The sequence below is a fragment of the Gordionus sp. m RMFG-2023 genome, chromosome 1, assembly GCF_954871325.1.
Source record: "Gordionus sp. m RMFG-2023 chromosome 1, tfGorSpeb1-WG-v2, whole genome shotgun sequence".
NCBI classification, from domain to species: domain Eukaryota; kingdom Metazoa; phylum Nematomorpha; class Gordioida; order Chordodea; family Parachordodidae; genus Gordionus; species Gordionus sp. m RMFG-2023.
In genome coordinates, this window is record NC_088775.1 from 90725792 (window position 1) to 90745040 (window position 19249).

Here is a 19249-nt window from a genome sequence, read left to right on the forward strand (position 1 = left end):
TCTAAATAAAAAATATCTGTTTAATTATGCTATCTTTTTATCGGTAAAAAAAAGTGACATTTTACTTCTTACTAGCCAAAAAAAGATCTTTTTATTAAAAAATAAATTATATATACATGAATTCCCTTTGTACTTATAATATAAATAATTAAAATAATCAAAAAAAAAGAGGGAATAATAGAGAAGTTTTTTGTAATATAAAAACAGTTTTATATGTTTCTTTTTGGTAAATTTTTTTTTTCTTTTTTATATATACTATTATACATTTTTATTTTTGACAACATTTTATTTTATTTTATTTTTAAAGGGGTCGGTTTGAGCCGATTTTTAAAAAACGGATAATACAACATTTGAGCCGATTTTTAAAAAACGGATAATACAACATTTGAGCCGATTTTTAAAAAACGGATAATACAACATTTGAGCCGATTTTTAAAAAACGGATAATACAACGTTTGAGCCGATTTTTAAAAAACGGATAATACAACATTTGAGCCGATTTTTAAAAAACGGATAATACATTTGAGCCGATTTTAAAAAAACGGATAATACAACTTTGAGCCGATTTTTAAAAAACGGATAATACAACGTTTGAGCCGATTTTTAAAAAACGGATAAACAACATTTGAGCCGATTTTTAAAAAACGGATAATACAACATTTGATCCGATTTTTAAAAAACGGATAATACAACATTTGAGCCGATTTTTAAAAAACGGATAATACAACATTTGAGCCGATTTTTAAAAAACGGATAATACAACGTTTGAGCCGATTTTTAAAAAACGGATAATACAACATTTGAGCCGATTTTTAAAAAACGGATAATACAACGTTTGAGCCGATTTTTAAAAAACGGATAACACAACATTTGAGCCGATTTTTAAAAAACGGATAATACAACATTTGAGCCGATTTTTAAAAAACGGATAATACAACATTTGATCCGATTTTTAAAAAACGGATAATACAACATTTGAGCCGATTTTTAAAAAACGAATAATAGAACATTTGATCCGATTTTTAAAAAACGGATAATACAACATTTGAGCCGATTTTTAAAAAACGAATAATAGAACATTTGATCCGATTTTTAAAAAACGGATAATACAACATTTGAGCCGATTTTTAAAAAACGGATTACAACATTTTAGCCGGAAAAATATGGTCTAAGCCTCGAGATTTTTGGGTTGATAGATGTTCAAAACTTTGTGCCACCCACTCTGACCAAAATCTTAAGGGATTGCATAATAATTTTCCTAATAAAAATATCAAGTTTTAGCCGTTTTTATAAAAATCGGCTCAAAAGGAGCTGTTTAAACAACACAAAGTGAAAAAACGGAATTTATATAAAAAAAAAATTTGAAATTTTTGAACGAAGAAAAGGAAGAAAGGAATTGTTTTTTTTTTAGGGATGTGAGACCCAAACCCGGGTTCAAGAATTTTTTTTAAATTCTATTTAATGGAAAACCGTTTCCCTAAGAGAAGTCCAAACCCGCCCCAGGTCCATATCACCCCGGGTTCATTGAGTTATCTTTAAATCGGTCTCTGTTTGGTCTGCAAGCAATTTTAAATTCGGGTTCCTGGTTTTTTTTAAAATGATATTTTTATAAAATCGGCTATTAAGCCATAGGTTCGAGACGCTAAAAAATAGTAGCGTCAATGTGTTTTTTCGGCATTGCGTTTTTGAAGGAAGGAAGGAAGGAAGGAAGGAAGGAAGGAAGGAAGGAAGGAAGGAAGGAAGGAAGGAAGGAAGGAAGGAAGGAAGGAAGGAAGGAAGGAAGGAAGGAAGGAAGGAAGGAAGGAAGGAAGGAAGGAAGGAAGGAAGGAAGAAATAAATAAAAGGTATGTATATTTTATAGGTTCTGGGTTTTGTAATTATTTTTCCATTTTTTTTCCCCCCACATGACGAACGTTTTATTATTTCTGTATTTTTTATATCTAATAATTTATTTATTTTATTATTATTTTTAACATCCAAAAATTTAATTTATAAAAGAGTGATTTATTATTATTAATATACTATATCTAATTAAAAGGAAAATGACAAAAAAAATATAAAATAACGATTATAAATAATGTCATTTCAAATTTATCGTTACTTAGAAAAAGCCTCGCCTTATAAAAGTTACGGAATGGACTCTCTGCTGTCGTCATAAAATGGAAAAATTTGATTTTTTTTTTAAATGCTTTTTTAATTTTGACATAAATTATGTAAAACGAAATTCGATGAACCGTTAAAAAAAAGAAGATAATAAAATACATTTTTAAAAAAAAAGAGAGAAATTTTATTAGCAATAATACTTGCTATATGGTCACAAAAAAAAAGAAAAATTTTTTAGAAATAGACCGGAAGTGATGGACACTGAGCGACATTTGACGTCATATGGTAACGGATTTAATCTAGTTTTTCGGTGTTAATTTATTTATTTTTGGCCTAAACTTTATAGTTTCATTTGTAGTAATTATTATCGAAATTACTTGAAATGTGTTCAGCAGCTGTTAGAAATCTGATTGAGATCCCAATTTTATTTTTATCTAATTATCTTATATATATAATATATCTATAACACTCTCTTATATTTTATCTTAGGAAAATTCATGCTCCACTATGCTACCCTTAGGGTTGGATAAAATAAGTTTGAGAGATGTTTTAATTTAAATGACTTCCTCTGTCTCTGAGAATCGTTTTGCAATCACGGAATTTATCGTTTAGAATCCTGGAGGTATTCGCTACCGTTAGTGAAAGCGGAAGTTAAACTTCTAGTTACCTTGATTTTGTTAAAGAGGAAGGAGAATGGATGAGATAAAAGGAAGTGCCAACAAGATGAAGGAAACATGAATGGGCATTTAAAAAGACAAGTTTAGATGTGTGGACAAATATTTTTTTTTATTGTTAAATAAACAATTCGACACAATCAAATCTAATCCAATTTTTAAATAAACTAGACGAAAAAATAAAAGAAATGGAAAAAAAAAAATTTAATAACCTATAACTGTATACTAGATAGCGTGGGGGAAAGCGGGGTTAGTGTTATCCCGGGGCAGGTAATGTCTTTTCAAATAATTTTTTAAAAATAAACTGTTAAACTTTTGATATTTGAAATTTTAAACCATAAATTTTATTTTAAATAAGATGCTTGAACGATTCTCAAAAATAATTTCGTAGAAATAAGCTCAAAATTCGAATTTATTTCATGTCAAACAAAAGTAACTTTATAAATTATATTTCTATTTCTTACTTACTAATGCATTTTTTTTAAAAAATAAAAGTTATTTTATTCAAACTAAATATCCATTCTAAATGAATAGAGTAATTCTCAATTTTTACCGTATATATAAAAATAATTAACTATATTTGATCGTTAATTTAAAGATCTAGAAATTAAATTTTTTAAATTATACATGAAGATTTGGGGCAGGTTTTCACGGGAAGCGGATATGACCATTTCTAAGCTGGGATTATTTATGAATAAAATCTAACTATAATTATAAGAACATTAGAATCCGCTAGGGATGATCGACTTATTTATTTATTTTTATAAATTATTAAGTGGAAAATAAGTTATTTCGGCATATAAGTTATTTTTACAATTTGAAATCATATTTTGGGGGCCTTTTTTTTAAAATTTAAAAAAATCTAATTTTACCGGAAATGTAATTCCATCGTGTTTGGAATTCCCAATCTTAGGCTGCATTCGTAGTGGATCCGATCCGACACAATTTAACAGCTGATCGATTTATAAAAATCTGTTTATGAGATCAATTTTTTTTGTAATAATATTAATTTATGATAAATAACCTAAGAAATATTGATTTTAATAAAGAAAAATTGATTCTCGTAAACCGATTTTTAAAAATCGATCAACTGTTATATCGTGTCGGACTGGGATAGTCATTTTATAATTTATATTTTTTAAAAAAAAATATATATAGAAAAATTTAATATAAATTTATATTAAGTTTAAAAGATTCGTGGAAAAAATTGTGTAAAATTCCGAGGGTAGGTATTCCAAATATGGCGGGACCGGGAAAATCAAATTTTTAAATTTTTTTAAAAAAAAAGCGCGCTCAAACAAAAAAAATGATTTAAAGTTGAAAAAATTACACATTGGCCGGTAAAAAAAAACATACATTGCCGGGAAAAAAACACACATTGCTGGGAAAAAAACACACATTGCCGGGAAAAAAACAGACATTGCCGGGAAAAAAACAGACATTGACCGGTAAAAAAAAACACACATTGACGATAACATATATAATAAAGATGATAATTAAACATAAATAAAAGAATAAAGAAACACTGTGACACGCAACGCGAAAGGGTTTTTCATAAATTAAATTATTATTTTTTGGGGGAATTTTTTTGTATAAATTAAGAAAGAAAGAAGGAAAGAAAGAAGGACGGAAGGAAGGAAAGAAGGAAGGAAAGAAAGAAAGAAAGAAAGAAAGAAAGAAAGAAAGAAAGAAAGAATGAAAGAAAGAAAGAAAGAAAGAAAGAAAGAAAGAAAGAAAGAAAGAATGAAAGAAAGAAAGAAAGAAAGAAAGAAAAAGAAAGAAAGAAAGAAAGAAAGAAAGAAAGAAAGAAAGAAAGAAAGAAAGAAAGAAAGAAAGAAAGAAAGAAAGAAAGAAAGAAAGAAAGAAAGAAAGAAAGAAAGAAAGAAAGAAAGAAAGAAAGAAAGAAAGAAAGAAAGAAAGAAAGAAAGAAAGAAAGAAGGAAAGAAAGAAAGGAAGGAGGAAAGAAAGAAAGAAGGAAAGAAAGAAAGAAAGGAAGGAAGAAAGAAAGAAAGAAAGAAAGAAAGAAAGAAAGAAAGAAAGAAAGAAAGAAAGAAAGAAAGAAAGAAAGAAAGAAAGAAAGAAAGAAAGAAAGAAAGAGAAGAAAGAAAGAAAGAAAGAAAGAAAGAAAGAAAGAAAGAAAGAAAGAAAGAAAGAAAGGAAAGAAAGAAAGAAAGAAAGAAATAAAGAAAGAAATAAAGAAAGAAAGAAAGCAAGAAAGATAGAATAATAAAATTATGTTTAAATAATTTTAGAAAAGTCCTGTTTCATCTATTTTTCAGCACTTCCAATATAAACCCGGTCTCCCATGCCCTGTGTATGGTTCTTATACGATTCCGGCCAGCAAAATTAAATCTAATGTCTTGTAAATCGATATAATGCGGCCAATATTTATTTAACTAGGCCTCCAAATAATTCTGATAAACATGTGGTAGATGATAGTTTTGGCCCTCTTCCATAGAAGGCCAAACATGGAGGCCACTCATTTGCTTGGTCCACGATCGCAAATATTTAATTTATTATAATTTTTTATATTCGAAAAATTTTAAATCATTATTTTAATTTTCCATTTTTATTTTGTTTGGATTTTTTTTTTAAATGTCAATCAAATGGCCCGGTCGGTCGGTCCTAATTTTTTTTAAAAAAAAAACAAAAATTTAAGCCCGAACAGCTGCTTCGGGCGCCACTTGCAGGGTTTTAATTCCTCCTAATTAATTAGATCGATATTTAAAGTTCCAACAGCTGTTTCCGGTCCCACATGGAAGGGTTTTAACCCCTCTAAGCTAATCAGATCGATACGATTCTTAAATTATGTCAAATTAATGGCAATGCCCTTTTAAAATAAAATATAAAAGAGGGTTTATATTAGAGATCTGCAAAAGTAGGCCCAGCTCGTACGAACCCGGCCCGGTCCGAACGGGTTTCATGCTAGGCCGGGTTTCAAATAAAACCGGATGGCTAGGCGGGCCTAATATTTTTTTTAAAAAAATATCGGGCCGGGTAGGGTGGCGCCTTGTAAATTTTTTTTAAATACTGTAAAACAAAAATTGAATCCCACAAGAACGGAAATTCCCCATTCCATTCCTCTTCCATTTAGCGCTAATCGCTGCATAAACCCTACTTAAAATTAATAACTCTTTTATTTTAAAATCATAATATAAATACATTAATCATTTTCCAATTCCTATTTTATTCAAATATAAAAACATTTTTTTAAAAATATATATATATAAATATTTATTATTTTATTGATTATATTTTTTTTTAATATAATGTATTATAATATATACATTATAATATATTATTATTTAATAACGATAGCTGAAACATTTAGCAGTAATAATCATAATATAAATGGATTTTATAAATTTTAAAAAAAAAATATAAAAAAATTGTAATTATAAATCATCTAAAATTCTAAAAAAAAAAAAAGGTCCTTAAATAAATTTATTGGAATTATAATCAGGGGTTTTGTGTTCCTGTCCTGTTTTCCAGTCCTGCTTAAAAAAAAAATGTTCCGCCTACGTCTCGTTCCCATGTTTAGGAGCTTCCCGTAACGCCTTTCCCAAAAAAAAAATATTATCATTTGTAAATATTTTGCAACCTTTCCAGAAGTGTTGCAGGAACTTTCATGCTTCCTGAAATATAACGTTCAATAACAAATGAAAAAAAAAATGGCCATCGACACTTAAATAAACCATTAAGTTACAAAAAAACAAATGAATTATAAGCTCGATACTTTTTAAGACCTAAATTTTTCCTTAATTGTATCGCTTTTTTTTTAATTAAGGGCGGTTTGCGGAAACGGAACACGCTTCATCATTCTCTATACAGAAAGAAAGGGAATAAATTTGCCATGCCAACCCCCCCTCACCATTTGGGCACACCCGCTAGACTCATCAAGCTCTTATTATGTACCCAAAAAAAACCGGCTTATTCTGACCCCAAATATTTTAGCCGAAAGTTATTATGCAAGCCTTCAAATTTTTTTTTAACGGATATCCGATATCTTTCTGCCATCTGTGAGCGAAAATCTCCAGGTTTGTTATTATATATTCGGTCTTTAAACAAATTACCGTTTAAACAACACTCCTTGTCAATTATATTGTATACATATTATCAGAGTTGTTAAGATCCTGTATCTAGATATAAAAATGTGGTATCTGTATCTGTATCTAGATAGATTTTTGATTAAATAATCGGTATCTAGATATTATTTTAGACGTTGTATCTGTATCTAGATCCATTTAAAAAGTATCTTTTAACAACTTTGCATATTATTATCATTTTATCGATTCAGGAGGGGGGGGGGGTGACTTTTAAAATTTTGCCATTTAAATTTTTTATTGTGGAGGGTTATATTATATAAAATGTAGCGAGTAATTGATATCCGGTTTAATACGTGGAAGAAAAAAAATAAAATTTGCGGAAAATATAAAATAATTTATGTTATTTCTAACTTTTGAGTGATTGGCAGCAAAAAATTAAAATTTTAATTATAATAAATTAATAATAATAATATTAAAAAAAAAATTAAGAGGGTTGTTTGGACCGGGGTGAACTGATTCAAAATTTTAGTGTATATATTTATATTCAATTTCAAACTATACGAGAAAATTTTTGTGAAAAATACTTTATAAATTATAAGCTTAATATTTTTCTAAATCTAAAGTCTCTCTCCTCTTACTTACCTTAATAAAAAAAATTTTTAATGGATTATTTTGAAGTGATATATCAAATATATTATATTATGCGATTTAAAAAAAATTATGAGTTAATATATTTTATTTCGTTTATAAACTTTATTTTAATAAGGTAAATATTTTTTTAATAATAATTTTTTTGGATAACTTAATTTCTCAAACTCTTAAAGTTACTTATAAAATAAAATAAGAAAAATACATTAATAAATTTTTGCTTTTTCCCCTAATATTTAACCATTAAATTTTTAGTTTAAACCTTTTCTGAACTCTATTTATTTTTGCTGTAGAGAATTGGTAAAAGAGGCTTGTTTTGAGCCGATTTTTTAAAACGGCAAACTCGATATTTTAGCCAGAATAGTATTCCCTGAGCTACGAGATTTCGATAATAATATGTCTAGGACCTTTGTTTCTTCTATTAGCAAAATCTTCAGAATTGCGTAATATTTTTTTTTAAATATTGAGTTAGCTCGTTTTTGAAAATAGACTCAAAGAGAGCCCTTTATACAACAATACTATTAATGTTTATGTTTTATGAATTTTTACTTTTGTTTTTTTATAAATTTTCCCTTATTCTCCTATTTTCTTATCGAGAGCATTTTATTCATGGGTCGACATTACACTCCCAACCCAACTAATTCCATTGACACAGTTGTCCTCGTAAAAATCTTTAGGGGGGGGGGGGTGCCTATACTACTAGGAGCGTTAAAGTTAAACTCTGAGTAGTTTTCTAATCATTTTAGGATTATCTTTTTTATAAAGATTTTCTGGGTAGCCCAACTTTCTAAAAGAGTGTTTAACGAGAAGCAAGATTTTAATTTTAATTTTTTTTTTTTATAAAATCATTAATAATTTAACGAACCAAAGTTTTTTTTTTTTTTATAACAAAATTTTATAAAAGCGACTTTTATATTTTTTTTTTCAAACATTTATGGTGATCTATATTAAATATAATATCGCACAAAGTTTTCATAACTAGTAGAAAGTTGCTACTGCTAAAGGTAGAGCACTATATTTTTTATATATTTATTTTGTGCATTCAGCGTAGTGTTTGTTAAATCGGCTCATTTTGGAGCCAAGCCTTAAGATTTTTGCTCATAGGTTGGCACAAAGGTTTTTGAACATCCATTAACGAGAAATTTCGCGGCTTAGACGATATTTTTTTTCTGGCTAAAATATCGAGTTAACCGCTTTTAAAAACCGGGTTTAAATCGAGCCGTTTAACAACATCAATTCGGCGTTCGCTAAAAACAAAGACGAAGAGCTCTCCTAACATATGGTTTTGCGCTAACTCCAATAATTTCGCGAACTACTTCGGGCCCAAAAATTTACACTTTTTAATATAAGTGGAAATTTAGATAACTTCGAATGGCGTTAATAATAAATCTAGACTATCGAATTCATTATACTTTAACATAAATAAAAAAGTGCATACAAGACGCCGATGAAAGACCAGACAAAATTTGAGGCATTTAAAATGTCTTTCAATGGCGTTTCTAGAGTCAGGTGACATTTATCTTACAGCTGGTTTCAGTATAAATAACGCTTTGTATGAGTCTGTTACATCGATTGATATATTGTCCAATCAAAATCTATATTTTAAATAAAAGGTATAGGAGTTATTACCTTGGCAGAAAATTGGTTCAAACTAGCATTATTATCCCTTGCTTTATATTTACTCAAAAACAGATGATCTGGGCGTAAGTATTTAATTTTATTTTTTTTTGTGACCTAAAATGTAATTTAGAAAGCATTTTTTCCCCACCACCCCATCCCAGCTTTTTCAATGACATATAATAATGCCTAGACTGACCACGTCGTTGAATGCAAGTCAGCTGGACCCGCCATTTTTGTATAACCCGGTAATCAAAATGGCTTCCCCAGCTGTTTTTCAATGTTGTGCACTTTTAAATAAATGCATCGTCGGTCTAGGTATTATTACCTTAGTTTACCCTGTTGAACTTCATTGATCAACAATAAAAATATTTAAATTTCTCCAGCTTGAGATATAACGCGAAACGTACGCGTCTCCTTTCGGGTCTCTAAACTCGCGAACCTCACTCGCCATTTAAAAATGGAGGATTGTCATAAAATAAGATTTCCTCATAAGCGACAAAACGAAAAAAAAATGATAGATAAAAAAAATGCTTTTAAAAATTATTATCAAATTAAGGCTAATTAAAAAAATGAAATTAATTTCCATTTTATTTAATTTTTTTTTAATAACTTATATATAAAAAAATATAAAAATTTTAAAAAGTAATAAAAAAAAAATATTAAGAAAAAAATTTATTAATTATTTATTAAGAAAAAAATTCGTTTTTTATTAAAAATAAATTAATAAATTTTTTAAAAACTACTAAAATTTATTAATATTTTTTATAAATAAATTTAATTAATTAATTAATAAAAAATTTATCTAAACATGTTTTCTTGGGCCATTAGAGTTAATAATTCCATAAATAATATTTTTTTTTTCGATTTAACTAATGGATTTATTTTATTTTTTTTATTTAAATATTATTTAATCTATTTTAAAATGTTTTTAAAATTGTTTTTTAATATTCGTAGAAAACCTTTATATATATAAACTGGGATGGGATGAGATTATCAAGGCTCTATCTCTCTTTATTATTAAATCGTATTTTTTCTTTTTAATGACTTTTAAAAGCTTTGTAAATGTTTATTGTTTTAAATATATTATAATATCGTAAGGCATTCCCACGAGAGAGGTAGTAAATAGAGGAGAAGTGTAAATTTAAAAAAAATTTACTTTGTTTTTAATAGTAATTATCATTATGGAGCTTCCCTAAAATAATATTTATTTAAATTAAGATCTCAAATTAACTATGCCTTTATATTTTTTTTGCGTCATACATGATCAGTGTTGTTAAACTAACTAACCTTTAGTTCAACTATAAAAGAGCATAATAGCCATGTTTTTATCCCATAATATTCCGATCAATCATCAAGTTTAGACTCGAATTAGAGGCTTAATTCAATTTTTTAGGCTAAAAAAGCTTGTCAAAGTTAGTCAATTTAAACAACACTACAATGATATTTAAGGTGGAAAAATTCGGAGAGAGAATCAGTGTCCGAGTAATAGACCAGTATAACGGGAAACCTAGCGTTGTTTTAAAACGGCTGGTTGTGAGCCGATCTCTTAAAAAGCGGCTAAGTCAATATTTTAGCCAGAAAAATATTGCATAAAACCTAGAGATTTTTTCCTTAAATAGATAATCCAAACCTTTGGGCCATCATCTATGAGCAAATTCTTTAGGACTCGCGTAAATATTCTTCAGGATAACTCATTGAGTTTTCAAATCGAGCTCTTTAAAACAACACTAAGTTCGGCCTCATCGAATTCAGACAAACTTATGAAGGACGCGTCTACACTAGTGTTGTTAAACGGCTTACTCGATATTTTATCCAGAAAAATTACTACGCAAGCCTGAAGATCTTGCTCATAGAGGGAACGAAGGTCTAGAGACATATATTATCAAAATTATCAGGCTTAGGCAATTTTCTGGTTAAAATATTGAGTTAGCCGTTTTTAAAATTCGGGCTCAAATCGCGCTGTTTAAAACAACACTAAGTTCGGCCTCATCGAATTCAGACAAACTTATGAAGGACGCGTCTACACTAGTGTTGTTAAACGGCTTACTCGATATTTTATCCAGAAAAATTACTACGCAAGCCTGAAGATCTTGCTCATAGAGGGAACGAAGGTCTAGAGACATATATTATCAAAATTATCAGAATTATCAGGCTTAGGCAATTTTCTGGTTAAAATATTGAGTTAGCCGTTTTTAAAATTCGGGCTCAAATCGCGCTGTTTAAAACAACACTAAGTCGGGGTAATATTTTGTCCAATATTAGGATCTTTAATTCTCAAATTTTTCCTAACCTAAAACATCTCAAAATCATATTTTTTATAAATATTTTGAATCGCATTAGTTTTCGTTAATATATATAAAAAAATAATAAGATAAGTGGCGGGTTATAGAGTTATACAAATTAATTTTTTTTTTAAAGTTACATATGTCTTATTATTTGGGATACAGAATCCTCTGGCAATTCAGAAATCTAATCAATTTCTAATTATTTGGGGCCATTTTTAAATGTCCGATATGAGGGGAAAATGTATTCTAGCATGTGTAAGAATATACCTGACCTATGAATTCCGAAAGATTATATGGCAAAAAGATTTGGACATCTATTAATTGAAAATCTCGAGGCTTAGTCAATATTTTTCTGGCTTAAATATTGAGTTTGTCGTTTTTTTTAAAAAAAATAGGCTCAATTAGAGCCATTTTAACTCTACTATACTTCTTTTATTTGCTCTCTCTCCATGGCCTTTTTTTCCATATAAAAATAGCTCCAATGCCACCACTTTGATTAAGATCATATTTTGAAGTATTTATTATATCAATTTTGTTCGGGTAAATTGATATTCTATAAAATAGGATTAGTTACTTTTGCAGGTACCAATCATACAATGCATTATAAAAATTCTTCAAGCTGTTCGATAAGAAATAAAAATTATAGCCCCGCATATGCATTATATATATATATAGTTTTGGTAAAAAAAAAATTTATCCCTTAGAGTTTAATTCTCTAGAAAATAAAGCCATGTCTCGCTATAACCCCAGATTCATTATATCCCCAATCTCCCCTAAACCAATATTAATTAATACCTTCTGCCATAATACTCCTCTAAAATAATACTGGTGCACTCAAAAATAAGATTATAAGCAATAAAATTGAAGTAATATAGGGGGGGGGGGAGGTATAGGAGGCATTTGATTGGTGTAGACCTATATCCATGTAATCCAATAAAACGCTTTTTTTTAAAAAAAAATTAATTTCATTCATCCAATCGCTTTCCATCAATCTTCCTCCATTTTTCTTCCATACAATTCTTCATTTATTCTTAAAAAAAAAGAGTAATATATTTGCCAAAATTTTCTTTAAAACAAAAAAAAAACGCAATTAACAAAAAACTGCTTTCTCAATAATATAATTTACTGAATATATAATATAATACTAACTGGTTACTAACAAATTATAGTAGTAGGGTAATGTATTTCCTTTATACATTCAATTTACAATTTTAAAGGAAAAAAATTATGAATATATTTTAAAAAAATATGATTTATTTATTATATAATATGTGGTAGTAAAAAAAAAATATAGGTATAAATAAAATTAAGATAGAATTTTGATATTTCCTTTTTGTCATTTCTCTACAGGTCCCTTTTAAACTTTTGTGACACTTTTTTATAATAGAATCGGGGGGGGGGGAGGAGAATTGTGATCATTCTTAATTCCAAATTAGTCTTTCTTTTTTTCTTTAATATAAACTCTACTATTTTTAATTAATTTACATATTTTATATATGTACATAAAATAAAATTTACTTAATCCTACTCCCCTCTAAATATTTATTAATATTTATTGGAAATATAAGCATTATTTAGAAAATTATTATAACGAGACTTCTTTAAAACAGTGAAATAAAGAAATTTGGACAGAAACTAAGGAGTTAATATGAGAACTCTAGGTGCTGCGAGGATCCTGAGTTCAGATTCGGACATCTAACTTGGATGGATGAGGCTCAGACTAATATTTTCTCTAACAGAGTTTGATGCTCGTTAATAATATTTCTTCTTTCCCTAAAGGATCTTCTTATCCAAAATAAGGAAGTCATCAGGGATCGAATTCGGATCTTTGAGAAAAAAAAATCATAAGATCTTATAGATCCAATCTATTTCGATTCAGTGCATGCAGGACAAATTCTAACTAAGGTGAGGGAAGGAGGGGTTAGTGTAAGCCCTCCCCCAAACAGAAAAACTAAACATTTTGATCGATTTGCAATTTAAGATAAGTATCAATAAAAAAAAAATTTCCCCCAATTCAAATCAAAAGTTTTTAAAAAGAATAAATTATTTTTGTTACTTTTTTTTTAAAAAAAAATTTTCCGGCCCGGGTTTTTCTTAAAAAAATTTCAGACTCGGCCCGGATTTTTTAAAAATATTTTTAACGGTTTATGACATTCTATTAGCGAAATCGCTATTCTTAGACAATAATTTTTTTTTCCGGCTACAATAATGAGTTAGCCGTTTTTAAAAAATCGGCCCAAATAGAACCGTCTAACAACACCATATCGTTATAATTAATAGGGTTCCTTTTTAATACAAATTATATAACATTTAGAAAAAAATTAAAAATCTTTTTTTTTTCTCCAAGAGGAAAAGAGAAAAAAAAAACAATATATATATTAACTATTTATCATATAAATTGCCTTTCCTAGCCCCCCCTCCCACTTCCTACTCACTCCATCATTAATATACAAAAAAATCTTTTTGCATTTCCTATTAAAATACTATATATAATAATATATTAAAAATAAAATAAAATAAAATAAAATAAAATAAATTATTTTTTATAATAAATTATAAATGCATTAAAAAAAATATAATAATTGTATATTTTTAAGTTTTTTTTTTAATATAATAAGATATTTTATAATATTAAGAAAAAATCTATTAAAAAAAATTATTAAAGCAAAAGAAAAATATTAAAAAACTATTTAACTTAAAATAATTTTTTTTTTTAATTTTTTCATATTTTATTTTATTTTATTTTTAGTATGGAAATTACATTAAGACTCATAATTTTTTACGCAAAGAACCATTAAAAAAGACGAATTCATCTATTCTTACATACACAAATATTGGAAAAAAAAATCTGAAAATATATCGAAAGAATTGCCATATCATTTTACTGGGCCTTTTTGTGGATTTATTATAAAGAAGGGTAGATATGAAAAAAAAATATTATAATTAATATTTTTTGTTTTATTTTAATATATATTTTTTACAAATCATTTTTTATATAATAATTATTTATATATATATATATATATAATCAAAAAGAAAATAGAATTTACCAAACCTAACCCTAACCCTAATTATTTTTATTTCAATTAAAGTAGGGCTAATATTTAAACGTAATTAATTAATTTCTTCCTTTAGGAAAATAAAAATGTTTAAAATAAGTTTAAAAGTAGAGGTATTATTATTTGCATCATCCCCTTTTTCAAACATTAGAATAGGGCCGAGACCGAACCCCTATTCCTGAATTCCCATCTAGGGAAAATGGGATTTAAATCCTGTTTCCGATCTCGGAAGCCTAAGTGGACTCCTTTAGAAGTTTTTCCGTGGATTCGAAGCTCTTGTAGAACAAAGAAAATTAATTCAGTGGGAAAGAAACGGTTTTTTGCAAATATTCTGAGATTATTATTTTTTTCCTCGGTGAGTAAATATTATCGCGAACTTCTAATAATTACTAAATCACTTTCTAATGGTCCAGATGTTTTTACGTTGAAGAAGTCTCATAGCATCATTAGTAGATATAAATTCACTTTCTATTATTACCTTGGGATGTGGGAACAAATTCTTATCGATTAGAACCCTGGACATCTTGTAGCGGTAATTTCAGCATTTTGCTTTGTAGATTTCGTATAGGCTAGTCAATTATGGCTGCTGAGCCCTCTCCGTCGTAAATCAAAACTTAACCTGAACCGAACCGTTATAACTGGTAAAGCGTTATTATTTACTGAATCTAAAACACCGCTAAAAAAAAATTTTTTCATCCGTTAATCTGAATCAAATCTCTATAAAAAAGTACAGTAAACCCGGTTAACCGCCTTTTTGACATTCTAACTCATTTAGCGAACTATTAATAAATATCATGATTGCTAAGATATCGGTGACTATTTTGAGTTATTTTATTTTTGTGTATTTGCTAAGGCTGCCTAAGTTGGCTCATGGCAGGGTTCAAAACTATAGAATTGATTCTTTTTTTTTGTTTGTTCCCTCAGAAGTAAATTTTTTAAGAATATTTTTAATCGAATGATCAATATTATACTTTAAGGTTGTTATATCGATGACATATAATAATACCTAGACTGACGAGGCATTCGATTAAATGTGTACATTCAATGAAAAACAGCTGAGGACGCCATTTTTGGTTATCCTTATCATTATTCCTATGTCTGATTCGAATTTTTTATGTGGAAGCGAGTTATCAATTTAATGGCAGTTTTTTAACATGAGAAATAAATACTATATGGGTTACCAAAATGGCCGGTCCAGCTGATTGCATTCAACGACGCTTTCAAACGCATTATTATGAATGCGTGGTCAGTCTAGGTATTTATAATATGTCATTGGGTTATAAAAAAAATATTCTTCTCTTTAAAAAATTATAGTATCAGTTGGAATACTAAAAATTGTTAAGTTTTTTGTATGAAATTGTATCTGAAACTATGAACCTTTAAACCCCAAAACTAATCAATATTCGATACCGTATTCCCTCCTGTTGGATTGGCTCATTTTAACCCCTCCTACCGGGGCAGGTAGGTCCTATACAAGTTGATTTCAGCCATTTTCCCCTAAAATAAAAGGATAAGATAAAAAAAAAGACTTTTCTTTAGAATACAGTAAGGCGGATGATGTCAATTTAATTACCGGAAAACTCCTAAGGAATCTAAGGAATTCCTTAGAAGCGCTTCAAAAAATTTTTCCTAAAAAAAATATATATTCTTTCAAAAATCACTTTCGTTTTGTTTAAAAATTTCTTTTTCTAAATTTGTTATCATTGTTTTTTTATTATTATTTTTATTATTATTGGATTGGATAAAAATTAAAAATTATTATTAATATTTAAAATTCATTTACACGAATCGCTATTTAAAAAGTCTAGAAAAAAAATAGATATTTTGAATATCCATCATTTCTTTTAACAATTTTCTTTTTTGATCTTTTGCCACATAATTTCAAAAAAATCTACCAAATATTTTAAAATAAAATTAATATTTTTTTAATATAATATTTTTTTTTGATAGATAAATTTAAAAAATACATTTACGTCATTGATAAAATTATATAAATTATTATAAATGTTTAAAAATTATATACATTTTTTCCTATTTTTAAAAGAAATAAAAGCAAAAAAAATATAATAAATACATTTAATAAATCTTTTATATTTTTTTAAAAAAAAATATTTTTTTAAAAGATAACAATTATGGCCAATCTGATCACTTCTAAATCGTCCCACTTGCATCACGTGAGAAAAAAGTACCATTTCATGCCTAACCTGTCTATCATTGCCTTATTTCTGCTTCATTACCTTATCTCTTACAGGACCGCGGCAGACGCCTTAAATTCTCAAGCATATCTCAATCAAAAGGAACAATCTAATCCTCAATCATTTCAATCCGATCCATCCGCTCGGAATAAAAGATATCCTTCTTCAGATAACGCTACGCTAGATTCGGACAGCGGGGAAAGAGTTAAGAGATCATTCATCAGGCTCAAGCCTTTGCAGATGAGAATGAAGGAAGCCATTTCAAATCTTCAGTACAGCAAAAGATCGCAACCCGATGGTTATCCCTCGAGTGATATCTACGACCCAAACTATAAAGAAGAAGGTGAGATGAAAGATATAAATGGCGGAAATTATTATTACGAACCTAATACGGTGATGCTAGACGACGACAGGGAATTTGGTCGAGATAAGAAAGCCTTCTTCAAGATAAAGCCCTTCCAGAAGAAAGAGTTTTACATGGCTAACCCAACTTTGTGGAGCGATCAGAGCAACCCAGCTGGCATTATGGGCCCTAGAACTGATATAAAACGCTATTATGATTCAGACTATTATGACGCTCTCATGAACAATAGAGACGCCAGGTTCTCAGCCGACCTGGCTCCCTCTACTTACTGGAAAACAGTGGGCAAAAGACCGTTCTTCAGGATGAACCCCATCTCTAACGAGCTAAAACGGGCGCTAATGTTGATAAATTCTGGCGATGTAGAGGATGGCGATAGGAGAAACATTCCGACCGACAAGAAGGCCTTTTTCCGACTGAGTCCCATGGATGCCAAGAGAAGGATGAGCGACGGAACAACCAACAAGCGCGCTTTTTTTAGGCTAAAACCCCTGGGTCAGAGTAGGAGTTACCTGAATTTCTTCGACGATGACGGCCAAAGTAATTATAAAAAGAGGGACATGTACACCCCGAGCTTCTTCGAGAAAGAGATATATTCGATGGCGATTCCGGATTTAGGCGATCATCGAAGATTGGTCAGAAGGGAGACTGCGCGCAACTCTCGTTTCGCTGATTCCGCGTATTTCCCCCATTTTAGGGCTTACGTGGCTGCATACGGGAATAGTCTACCTTCTTCCCTCTCACGCAAAAACGATGTCAAGGGCGATGTAGCGAAGCGTTACTTCTTCCGGCTCTCTCATCTAAGGCCAGAGAGAGGGAATAGCAAAATGGCGGCCAACAATTATCTATACCAGGAGTAATTTTTTTTTTTAAAAAAAGGATATATATTAACCTAGTGGAACATAAAAATATCATCTTTTATCAAACCACATATATTTTTTGATGATCAATCTTAACCATGCCATTCCACAATTCCTCTTTATAAAAAATAAAAATCTCTCCTTATAATTGTAAACAATTTTGTTCGTCGTTTGTATAATAAATACCAATAATATTATTATCATTATCAATATAAATTTATATCATATGAAAAAAAAATTTAAATTAAGCTAAAAAATAACATATAAAATTATATTATTATATATTTTAAATATATTATTATTATTATTATTATATTTTTTTTTTGTAAAATTTATTAAAATATAGTTTTTACAAAAAAAAATAAAAATAAAATAAAAAAATTCATTCATTAAACAGCTTTTTTCAGTTTGTAATTCGTCTTTCTTTCCCATTTTTTTAGATTCTTAATTTTCCGTGGGGAGAAAAAGAACAAATGAAGTTATCTAAATATCTTTGTTATTTTTTTTCATCTAGTGTTGTTGAACGGCTTAACTCAATATTTTAGCAGCAAAATATTGCCTAAGCCTTGAAATTTCGATAATATATGTCTGGACCTTTGTTCCTTCTGCGTACAAAATCTTCAGGGTTGCGTAACATTATTCTGGATAAAATACGAAGTTAGCGTTTTTTTAAAATCGGCTCAAAACGAGCCGTTTTAACAAACACCATTTTCATCCCATCATATTTTTTAAACATGTAAAAAGTAGAGTAAGGTTAAAATTTATTAATTTTATATCGGAGACCTGGGCCCTAAGCCCGGTATTTCAATTTTTTTAAATATACCCGGATAGGGCCGGGCCGGGCCGGGCCGGGCCTGAAAATTGATTTTAAAAAAAATCCGGGCCGGGCCCGAAAATATAAAACTCGGATCGGATAAATATATTTTAAAAACCGAGCCAGACCGAAACGGACCGTATAACCGGTACCTCTTCAGGTCTCCGATTTTATATATATATGTCGTATTGGGATTACGGAATCCGTTGGAGATTAAAGAAACTTTCAATTTTAAATCATTTATACCGAGGTAGATTTATAAATTAAAAGAGGGAAAAAAATTAACTTTACAGGAAAAAGTATTTATGCATATATATATATATAAATATAGGGTACTCTCCACTCGCATTGGGAATTTCTCGACAATTTTACCTCGAAACCTTTTATAACTAGTCTTAATTTATACGTTTTCACATATATATGTCCAAACCTTTTTGATTATCTATGAGTAAAATCTTCAGGTCTTGCGTGATAATTTGTTTTCCGGAAAAGATATAGACTTCGCCCTTTGTTTTTAAGAGTTCTAATCGATCTCTTTAACAACTCCAAGAAGGTCCGATGTACCCCCAACGTGATATGAATAA

General features: G+C 28.8%; 1 protein-coding gene across 1 annotated transcript; it reads left to right on the forward strand.

Annotated features, from left to right (window-relative positions):
* The first annotated feature begins 14105 nt into the window (after nucleotides 1-14105).
* On the forward strand, nucleotides 14106-18063 carry LOC135922926 (uncharacterized). The gene is made up of 2 exons (XM_065457460.1): nucleotides 14106-14293; nucleotides 16559-18063. The coding sequence occupies exon 2, from the start codon at nucleotides 16568-16570 to the stop codon at nucleotides 17849-17851; it is 1284 nt and encodes a 427-aa protein (XP_065313532.1). The 5' UTR covers nucleotides 14106-14293; nucleotides 16559-16567; the 3' UTR covers nucleotides 17852-18063.
* The last annotated feature ends 1186 nt before the right edge of the window (nucleotides 18064-19249 follow it).

Coding starts and splice junctions, on each gene's coding strand:
- LOC135922926 (XM_065457460.1), top strand. CDS start 16,568: ATGGCCAATCTGATCACTTCTAAATCGTCCCACTTGCATCACGTGAGA.